The sequence below is a fragment of the Dipodomys merriami genome, unplaced genomic scaffold (assembly GCF_024711535.1).
Source record: "Dipodomys merriami isolate MVZ:Mamm:240054 unplaced genomic scaffold, mDipMer1.0.p SCAF_122, whole genome shotgun sequence".
Classification (NCBI taxonomy): domain Eukaryota; kingdom Metazoa; phylum Chordata; class Mammalia; order Rodentia; family Heteromyidae; genus Dipodomys; species Dipodomys merriami.
The window spans coordinates 1,515,908-1,527,500 of record NW_027202516.1 but is presented as its reverse complement, the minus strand read 5'-3'; the positions used below and the strand labels follow the sequence as shown (position 1 = coordinate 1,527,500).

General features: G+C 44.2%; 1 protein-coding gene across 2 annotated transcripts in view; it reads right to left on the bottom strand.

Annotated features, from left to right (window-relative positions):
• The window catches only part of Bmp5 (bone morphogenetic protein 5), an 88,943-nt gene that overhangs the window by 21,560 nt on the left and 55,790 nt on the right, over window positions 1-11,593 (bottom strand). For both annotated transcript variants that reach the window (XM_070017261.1, XM_070017262.1), the window contains exon 3: window positions 7,393-7,541. In XM_070017261.1, the coding sequence (XP_069873362.1) occupies window positions 7,393-7,541 (149 nt within the window). The remainder of the gene's footprint in view (window positions 1-7,392; window positions 7,542-11,593) is intronic.

Genomic DNA, 11,593 nt, shown 5'->3' with positions numbered 1-11,593 from the left:
CCAAATCATAAATGTTTAAGAGATTCTTCTGATAAGTGGACATAATTCAACTTTGTGAACTTGGATAAATAATAGTGAGAAACTGTAGTCAAAACAGCTGGGGGAAAAGAAAAATATCACCCTTGATCTCAGAATTTCTTCTGCTACTTATTAGCACTGTCAGCTGATATTCAGATTAACCAGCCACATAGATCCTCTGACCCGTGACACAGATAAATGGTCATCTGACAACACAGAGGAGTATTTCAGATACTTTTCCCTGAAGTGTTAGTCCATGTCCAGGGATATTAAGCAAAGTTCAGAAGCATACTTAGCCAGAAATTCTCATTTAAAAGAACAGATCCCAGGACTTATTAAAATGAAATCAATACCGCATTAAAAATTCTTTATCTCTCTCACACACACATTTGTGCTTAGTAAGGATTAAAAGAATATAGAGTCAAAAGATTCCAAACTGGCCTAATATTTAACCACATGTAAACATTAGATACCAAGATGTTCTTCTATTTAGGAAGATGCTTTGTATCAAAAGACATCATGAAACTTTAGAAAAATCTGATTTTCAGTGCACATTTAAGAAACAAAGGCTACTGCAACTTTGAAAAATTATATCAGTATGATAAATCATCGCACCTCGCCAGGTGTACTGGAAAATAAAAATCAACTCAAAGTTGTAGAAAAGGGGCTAACCCCTATTAATATAGCTATGCAGTTGTAGGCTTTCCAGGAATGGAAACAATAACAACAATAATAATAGAATGAAGAACGGAGAACTTGGTGGAAAGATGGGCACTAACATTTCAAAATGCCCACGCTAGCTACACGCCAAAGACTTCTCAGAGATTTCACAAGAATCTTGGTTTAAAAAAACAACAACAACAACAATATTCTTGATACTATTAAAACGGTTTGGATACAACACTTTCTACCCAACAATCCCAAGCAGCTGTGACCATGAGACATCTGGGAAGCAGACAAGAGAAGAGCCTGGGTTATGACCTACCCTGGAGGTCACCGCACCCAGGGGACGGTCCATGCCAAACCCCCCACGCCCTGGCTGCGGCCCGCCCCGGGGACACCCAGGGGACGGTCCATGCCAAACGTCCCATGCCCTGGCTGCGGCCTGCCCCGGGGGCACCCAGGGGTCTCATCCAACACAGACGCGCCTCCCTCCCAGTTTCTTCCATGTCTCCCAAGGGATATGCCACTTCTATAATAATGATTTTTGTAGTCTGCTATATATATGAATACTATTATATATATGTACCTATGTATGTACCAATGTACATACATCTTACAAGGACTATCAGGGTGTGTTTGAACCAAGCTTTCTATAACAATTAAACTCTTACTTATAAATTCCACTCTCTTTATGAGAAGCCATCTTGACAGCAAGGCTTGCTAAAAAGTTTGTTAAGTCTAACACTGGTTATGTTGGGGTGGAGCTCATTTTTGGTATGAAGGTAGGTTAGCTTTGTATTATCATTGAGTGATGACGTTTGTCTCATTCTTCTGCATTGGTGCAGCTGTTTGTCCCCCTCCAAAATGACTGTTAACCATCCATCAGTGAGACAGTGGGACCTTAGGAAAACTATCAAATCAAGTATTAATAATTTGATACAGTTTGTGTTGCCAATGAATTGTGACCAATATACACATCCATTCACCAGAATTCTCATCTTTGTGTTCATTCCCACTGACTTCACCTCCTGAATCAGAATGTGTGTAAAAGCCACTCCTGGGCACTGGTGGCTCACAGCTGTAACCCCAGCTCCCCGGGAGGCTAAGATCAGAGGGCTGTCGTTCAAAGCCAGCCCATTAGAAAAGTCCATGAAACTCCATTTCTAGTTAACCAGAAAAAGTAGGGTTAGAAGCATGGCTCAAGAGGTAGAACAGCAGCCATGAGCAAGCAAACCGAGTAAGAGTGTGAGGTGTTGAGTTCAAGCCATGGTGTACACACACACACACACACACACACACACACACACACACACACACACACACACACACACACACACACACACACACACACACACACACACACACACACACACACACACGGAAAAATGTTTCTGGTCAATGATCTTTTTATCAGCCAAATTTGTTAATCATGAACTTAATAGCCAAACCACAGTTTCAGAACATATATTATTGTGACCCTTTCCAAGTAGATTACAACTGTCAAATTTATCTTAAACTCTTTAAGACATGTTTACAGAGTAATCACAAAATAACATGTCCTAAAAGAATGATGTACCATCCTGAGCTACAAGGCCTAAAAAGCCACGGCGTAATCTCTAGGCAGTCCTAGACACAGACTTTCATCCTGCCCTGCCATGAGCTAGAACCTTCCGTCCAGTGCAACTTTATAATTACTACTGGTACCCATCTTATTATAGCTATTAAAGTAGTAAGTTTTTTTTTTAAATCAGACATGATACTTTGTTTTTCTGATGGCTTTTCTTATAATTTATTATCTAGAGCAGAGCTAATCATTCTATTTACAAAATTTAAATGAAATGGCAAAGCTTTAAACTAATTTATTTGGAAATGGAAACTATAATTATCTTCCCTTGATACTGAAATGTCAATCACAACAGAATTTAATTTGATTCTTTCATACCACCTCTGAAATCTTTTTTCATGAATTTATTCTCATAGCTTAAAATCTCTGAAATGGTTATTCCTGAGCTGTACCCAAAATTTAGGGAAATCTCTGAATTTAAACCTGAAATTTTACCTGGATACAGTTGGAAATTAAGCTACAACCATGGGGGTTCAAAGAAATATGACTCTTACAGTCTTGTTTTTCAAGACCCACATACTGTTTCTTGGCCATTAAACAATACTCTGACAAAACAGCATTTTGATGACTTGAATACACATGCATCTCTAACATACGGATTGAATTTTCCTTGACATATAAGTGGGTTTGAATAAGGAGAAAAAAGTGATTGGCAAAAATTCATTCTCTGTATTGCCAACCTAAAATGCCTGAACGCACAAGGCATATTAAAAGACATTCTAATGAACCTCAAAACATGGTCTTGTTTTTCCATCTTTTAAATGATTCTATAAACCCATGTTGGAAAGAGAAAAAATTAATTTATTTGGAAGGTCTAAACTATATAAAGTATCAAACAATGGAAAACCATGGTGTTTATGAGGAAAACTAAAAATCTTAAAAGCCAGATTAAATTACTATTTTTGTAATAAAGTGTGTACATATGGGTGCTGGGAAAAAAGAAACGCACTACCAAGAGTTGATGAGAAACACTAACAAAGACCCAATAAGTCAGATAATTAATATGTTTCCAACTTAGGGAAGATAAAATCTTAATAAGTTGGAACCGAGATCTAAGCCTACTTATTGGCTACTAAATAAAACACCACGAAGAGGGCACTGGAAAGGGGTGGGGTGGAGGAGAAAGGGCAGACAAATGAAGAAGAGAGGGGAAATGCAAGAATCCAATGCAAATCCGACAAAATTAAGAAGAGCGAGGGAAGGGGTGGGGAGGGGAGAGGAGGGAGGGTGGGAATGTGGATCAAGATGCACTGCATTCATCAACTGCTCTGTTACATGGGAGCTCCTGGGTACAACTACTTGAAGATGGTAATAAAGCATGGAGACATGAATTCGTAGCTCTGTCTCCCCGTGAGAGGGGCTTCACCGGCGGAACAGCTCGGCCAGGCCCTGCTGTGGAGAGGCAGCAACTCTGCCTCTCTCTTCTTCTCTCGCTCACAAGTGTGCTTTGTTTTGCTGAACCAGGCATATGGTGATGGGGAAATTATCTGTTCAGCATGGAAAAAACAGCAATAAAATCTCCTTTAACTCTCACCGAGTCCACAGCAGCGCCTCTGCGAAGCCTCTACAAACATTCCCTCACACTCTGACGCATCCTCCGCAGGCTCTCCGAGGAGTCATAGCGTTGCTTTTGGTTTCAACAGCATTTTGATTTCCAAAATACATGTAGATCTCTTTGCTCTCTTTGTCTTCGCCGGAGCGGGATTTGCAGGATTTAACAGCGTACATCACCGAATCTCTCTTGGCCTGATGACTTAAACGATTTCACCGCTGCCCTGTGGTGTGGTCTGCAGAAGCGTGCAGCTGCACCCCATCTAACTGATTTTGGTAATGTCCCCCGCAAAGTCAGCGTTCAGACTGTCTGTGTAGGGCGTTATACTCAGAGCCTTAGGTAACTCAGCACTCATCCAGATCATTCTAGAAAGGTCTTGAACACGCAAAGCCTGGTGTGGTTCCAGGCACCGGAGCGACAACCGAGAAGAGCAGATCACGTCCCGGCGCCAGGAAGCTGAGAAATACCGTCGTGGCTGGGCTGCCGTGAGTGACCCGGGAAGCCGGAGCAGGCCACTGCGCGCCTGTGACTCGAGGTGAAGCCTCGGGGCTGCACCCTCCTCATGCCCAGCTCCCCCGGCCTGCCACCCACATTCTGGGCATTTCTATCGCTTCCTCACCCAGAAATGCATTCTCTCTCCCCCCACTCCGCCCTGCCATGTCTCCCCACACCCCGAGACACCCTCCTCCCCATCTCTACCCCTTCCACTCCCACCCAGCCGCCACGGCCCCGGTGTGGCTCTGCGCTCCCTCCCGTGGCCTCCCTCGGCTCCCGGGCACGATCGTGTGTGCACAGCCCGGCTGGCGCCGGGCCCTTGGTTCTGGCAGACGTCCACCGCAGGTCTCTGCCTCTCAGCTGCCTTCCCTCTCGTCACAGGCGTCTGGTAACGTGCATGGATACTCGCTCAGTCCAGGTTGGGAAGACAGAGGCAGACAACACGTGCATTTGGACGCAGTCTCCCGAGCAGCTCCGTGGATGACTTCCAGCACCGCCGGCTTCCAAGTGAATTTTCAGGACGCAGACAAAGCAGGGCCCGCCCGTCGCGTTTGACACCATTACCGCGAGGAACAGGGCGGTGGTGGAGCTGCACACTCCCTTCCGCGTGCTTGTGAACAATGCCACGTGCGTGTTCCCCGTGAAGCTACTCTGAGGGCCTCCGAAGCCGTGCACACGCCGGCCCCGCTGCCCTTGGTTTCCAGGGCTGCTGAAGTACAAATCCCAGCTAGCCCGGGAAGCCGAACTCTTCGTGCATTCTTTGTATTAAACAATATTAGAGAAACAAAGTCAAAAACAAGTGGTGTCTTTCCTGCCTAGTCTGTCAATAAAAATTGTGAAATCTTTTTAAGAAACAAACGTAGTGTCCGCTTTATTTTTGGCTCAAAGGGGATAAATAATACAATAGAGCCTTAAAATTTACCCATAAAATCTCAGAGTAATAAATCATGAATAGAAACTCAAAATAGACAAAGTAGTTCTCAGGGAGCAAAAGTCAAATTCACAGCCGGACAGAAGTTACACTTGTGTAAATAGGAGAAGAAAGAGGAAAATGATACAAGACTGAAAGAATGGAAAAGAAACTCCAGAAACTGGAGGGGGGCGCGGGGGACAGGAACGAAAGCAAGCGGTCTGCTCGTGTTTCCTCGATTTCTTGGTTTGTTTAGTTAGACCTTTCCAGCACATCTCCCGGGAGAAGAGGAGGAGGAGAACATACCATGAATCTAATTTTCCTTGCTTGCTACACATACCAAGGACGAGGCAGAGAGCTGACTTCCCAGCCCCACTTCTGACCATAAATGTACAGTAGTCTCATGTTGTAGGAATTCCTGGGAGATTATTTAAATATGTGTTCCTTCCAGTCTACATTTATAAAATGCTTGAACCCTGAGGATCCTTAACAGAAATCTCAAAGCCATAATTTGAAAATAACCTATCATCCTAAATATTCCAAGTTTTCATTTAAAAATAAAAATTCAGCTTTGCAATTAAGATCAGTAGAAAAGTCTGGGTTGGATGGGGGGAAAGGGGCAGAAGAAAAGTCTGGAACGTCATCCAATATCCAATAACTCTTCCACGCAAAATGCTTCCTTTCCTCTACCAGGATTTGGAGCCCACAAAACTTGCACTAAACAGGTTCTGTGGTCTGCCAAGCTCAGTCCACGCACACAGCCCCTGGGTGCCTTTGCCTGTGGTCCCCGCCCTGGGTGAAGGCGGCAGCGTGAACTCTTGGAAGGACACCCCACGGCTTTGACCCCAGCCTTCACCAAACAAGGTCTCCGTGTCACGCAGCGAGGAAAAACACACGAGACAAAACTCCAAGTCTGGTGTTTTCTTGCCTGACTCTGAGGAAAAACTCAAGGCAGTGAAACTTAAACGTCATCCTTGCAAGATCCCGATCTCCAGGCCTACGGGGTGTGTGAGGAGGAGGCCTGGGCACAGGCTAGACCCACACCATCTATCCCTCAATAGGTGAAAAGTCACCCATCCAGCTGTGGCAACCCTGGATGATTTTTGTCCTCCATCTCCATCACAACAGTGGTGTGGGACGGCAGCCTCGACTCACCCCTGCGTTCTGGCTGTCTGAAGTTCCTCCCCTGACCTCCTTCCCTGGCTGTGTCCTCGTGGAAGCTCAGATCTAAGCACACTCTCTATTCTCGCGTGCTCTGGCTTCTCGGCCTTTGCGGTGCTGTTCCCTGACGCCAGCGCTGACTGCAACACACACAGATGGCCACTACCCCGGACGCCGCCCATGCACGTGCCCACCACGCATCCCCCACAGCCCGGGAGAGAGCACGGAGCCCGCTGAGCATGAGGAAGGCCTCACCATTCACCCAGGCTCTCAGCAGAGGGAAGACCCCCTGCGTGACCCGGCGCACACACACACACACTTCCGGTGTTATCTCTGACAGCGGGGCCCAGCAGCATCGTCCACAGCAGCGTTTGGAGACCCTTCCTCACCTCCCCCCTCCACTTCCACCCTTTTTCTGTTATATTTTCATCATTTAGGCGTGTGTTAGATAGAACCTGCCTATGGTAATGGTCACTTGTTGTTGATGTGTAACTGGACCATTTTGACAAAGCCAGAGTTGGCGGACATTGTCACAATCAAGACGCTGTCACCGGAGCTATGGACAGCTTTCTTTCAGTGCTGCTGCTTTCTACCAGCCTTGCTTGTTCGGGCTCAGCGCTTCAGCACCAGACCAAGCACCCATGAGAGCAGGATGAGAGTCTGCTCTTCCTCCTTCCAACCCGGAGGCCTGCCCGGGAGTGGACAGTGCATAAACGTCTTCGAAAGTCGATTCACTCATTTGTTGCAAGATCTTACAGAATGTATTGTGCCTTGTACATTGTATGAAACATTGTTAATGAAATCACACAAAAACCACTGATTCAATGTGTCAGCACATGCTAGCACCCGCGCACTCATGCGCATGTATGCACACACACACACACACACACACACACACACACACACACACACACACACACACACACACACACACACACACACACAGAGAACAGTAAATTCCGTGCTTACCTTCCCCCGTTTCTGCACAGAGCTGCAGCCCCAAGTTGTTCTGTGGATTAATCACCCAGTGATTGCTGGTCACAGTGATATCAAAAACAAGCCAACCCACATCGAGAGCTTGGGCCTTTCTTGTGTCTAACAGGAATAGATCTGCATCCCTAGTGAGAAAAAGGAGAGGAGAGGGGTGAAGACCATCGTTCTCTGTACCTGAGTGAGCGCACGTCAACGTGCTCTTTAACATGCCCGGACGTGGTGGAAGCGCTGTGACTCGGGCACGGTGATGCGGTGGGGGCTGCTCTGTGCCTCCCAGCCAAGCCTGCAGCAGGTGACTGGGGCTCGACAGAGCCCATAACCCTTCACCCCCTCACCCAGCTCTGCCTGCCCTTCCTGTTTGATCCTGGACATTGGTGCTCCCCAAAACCAACATCTGGTAGTATCCTTCAGAACAAAGAACTAAAATAAATAGTAGACTACAGGAAGCTACTGCTCAGGTCTGGATGCGTGTGGATTCTCACAAGACTGGAGCACAGGCAGGTTCGATCAAGCATCTGCGTTACAGTTTCTCACAGCGTACATTTTTATTACACTAGTTTTGTCACCAACAAACCACTGGATTCAGAAACCCCATGATTTGCATGATGTGATCTCACTAACCACGACTTGCTTGAACATCTTCTGTGCATCCCAGGCCCTGAGAGTCAGTAGCTGTGAAGAAGAACTTGTATGACAATAACCAAAACATAGATGCTATTGATATTTGTGAATCTATCTTTGAAACAGTATCAGTATTAAGTTTAATGTATATGAGTATTATGCAATTACAGCGCATCCTCTTATTTCTTTACTAACAGTGACATCTGCAAAAAGGCACCTCTTTTCTGACTTTTGAACAGATGCCATTTTGTACTGATAAAACTGAGGCTTGGCTAGGTTGACTGCAAAGCATCGGCTCCTTTGAAGGTAAGGTGGAAGGGCTCCAGCATGCCCTCCTGTGGCCTTCTGCGCTATGCTGGGGCCGGTCACAGAGGAAGTCAGAGCTGTCCCAGTGATTTTGCCACATTACTTCCTACGGCACTCACCACACGATCTGTTTCATCCAACTCTCGTCAGAGGGGACTTCACAGTGTAAAAGGACATTCTGAATGTGTCTATCTATGTAAATCCTTTGGAAAGACTGTGGCTATATTTTAGAAACTACATCTTCATTTCTTTAACTTAACACATACTACTTTCCTACTAACCTAGATAAACTAAAATAATTGTAATATGATTAAGACATCTACCTACTGAATAACATATATATGTTATAACATATATATATATATATATATATATATATATATATATATATATATAGTCCAGTCCTGGAACTTGAACTCACAGCCTGGGCACTGTCCCTGAGCTTTTTTGGTCAAGGCTGGTGCTCTACTACTTGAGCCATATTTTTAATTCCAGGTTTTGGTGGTTAGGTTAATTGAAGCTAAGAATCTCCAAGTCTTTCTGCCTGGGTTGGCTTTGTTATCTTAAGGTCCCAACCTCCTGAGTAGATAGGATTGCAGGTTTGAGCCACTGGAACCTAGCTTATTTCCATTAGTTTTGAGATACTTGATCAATGTCTCTGAAATTGCAATCCTGCTTGGACAGGAGTGACTCCTGTCCCAGTGTCCTGGGACACTGAGTGCTTTTCTAGTTTTCTCTCCTTGTCATCCCTGGAAATACCAGGACACAGTAAAGCTAGCAGCACAACCATGTTCACTGCTGCACTATTCACCATAGCCAAGGTATGGAAAGCCCAGATGCTCCACAGTGGATGAATGGATCAAAAAAATGTGGTATCTATACACAATGAAATTTTAGTCATCCATTAGGACGAATGATATTGCATCATTTGCAAAGAAATGGATGGACCGAAAAAATTATGTTAAGTGAAGTAAGACAAAGGATGCACCTTCTCTTGTATGTGGAAACTAGAACAAATTTATAAATATACAGGTGCACATATGGGGTCATATGCAAGTGTACACAAAAGTACCAAAGGATGGTGCTCACCAGTGAGAATTCAAATAGTGTAATTTTTTTAGAAAGACTCATAGTCCAACAAAATGAACACCAGGAAATGACACTTGAAAGGGGGAAAGGATAGGGACAGAGGAGTGGAGGGAGGAGAATGCAGCTGTAATGTTCAATGCATATCCAATGAAAGTGGGAAAACTGAGGAGAGGGCTGGGGTTGGGAGGGAAGGGGGAGGGTGATAGAAGCAGTGGGTGTGATCAAGCTGCGTTGTATTCATGAGCTGACATGTTGGATTGTAACTTCTTTGTACAGCTGCTTAAATAAAGAAAAAATAAAGCAGAAACAACAAAACAAAGGAAAAGAAAATTTAAACTTTGAGGCCCAATTAACAACCATCTTTCAGTGGTATTTTCTCTTATTCTTTAACTATTACATTGTTTTAGGAAAAAGAAAATTCCAAAGCTATCCATAGTTATGATCAAAATCCTTCTAGCATTTCTATGATGAAAACAAGTACAGTTTTGATAAGTATTTTTTTTAATCCAAGGGACTCAAGAAAGCTTTTAAATATCAGAGTTACAGTGATACAAACACAGCTCTTGTCATTCAAATCTGGGGAGTGGTCAGGTTTCAGAAATCCATTTCTTTTTAGTCTAACTGAAGAACTAGGGAAGTTCAGTTCTTTCTTGGGTCCCACCATGGTTTTCTATGCTTGGGCAAAGCTATTTTATTCTTGGCTGATATACCTTCCATTTTTCCTCTCTTCTTTTACATAAGACTTTGACTCTCATCAGAATTTGCTTTGGGAAAGTTGTCTGTTACTAATTAACAAAATGAAAATAATTCTGTCATTTTTACTCACATAATACTTTCCACAGTCATATCTTAAAAACAAATCCTACTGATTCTGTAGAAAACTACACGTGACTCTCTTTTTTTTTCTAATATAACATTTCTCTACTTAAACACCATACCCCTGTCACTGGGAATAGTAAAATGTCCTAAGTATTTCCTATGAAGAGTATAAAATAAGCTTGTTAAATTTGCCCTGTCTCACTATTTTTATTTGACTTTTAAAGGAAATTCTTACGAGCTGGGTGTGGTAGTGCATGCTTGTAATCTCAATCCTCAGGAGACTGAGAAGGGAAGAATGGAAGAGCACAGGCCAGCCCCGGGCAACATAGCAGGTCAGTGTCTCAGACAAAAACAAACAAATGCAAAGAAATGCTTGCAATGCTGAATAAACGGAAATTTCAAATATTCATCTAAGAAGAATGCATAAGAGAGGGACACATGTAAAAAGATACATTTACTTGTAGCTAAAATGATGCTATAATCCTTGTATTTCATTCAATTAAAATAATAAAACAAAAAATAATGTCTGCTTCATAGCAAAGGAAATAAAGTCTATTTACAAAAGCGTCAGTAAGCAAGCATTTCACAGTCATATTTGTGTTTGTTTCCTAAAGCTGCCAGGATTCCATAGACTAGGGTTTAGACAAAAGACATACAGGGCTGGGAAGGTGGCTCAGTGGTAGAGTGCTTGCCTTGCATGCATGAGGCCCTGGGTTCGATTCCTCAGCACCACATGAGCAGAAAAAGCCAGAAGTGGCGCTGTGGCTCAAGTGGTAGAGTGCTAGCCTTGAGCTGAAGAGCTGAGGGACAGTGCCCAGGCCCAGAGTTCAGGCCCCACGACCAACCAAAAAGAAAAAAAAAAACAAACAAAAAAGACATATATATGTCTCAGATCTGGAGGCAAAAAAAACAACAACGAAGCACAGGGCTTTCCTCACAGACTCTAAGCAGAGCTCTGCTCAGGGCCAGTTCTTGGCCTGTAGCTGGCTGTCCTCCCTGTGGTCCTCCCTCACCCAGGTCTGTGATCAACTTCCCTTTGCACAGGGCACCAGCTTGTGGGGCCAGGATACAGCTCCCGATGTCATGTAACCTGTTACCACTACAAAGGCCGGGTCTCCATGCAAGGCCTCATTCTCAATTGCTGGAAGCCAGGACGTCAACCTCAGGGCACAAAGCAAGGAGAAGACCCAGCAAACTATAACACGAGGACAGGGTATTTTTCAAGCAAGGGGGGAAAACTGGACGTCGAATAGTAAATCTTTAGTGGCCTTGCAGCATTTACTGGTGTTGAAATGCTTCAAACGCAGACCTGTGAAAGTAGGTTTATATTGCTAGACATTTG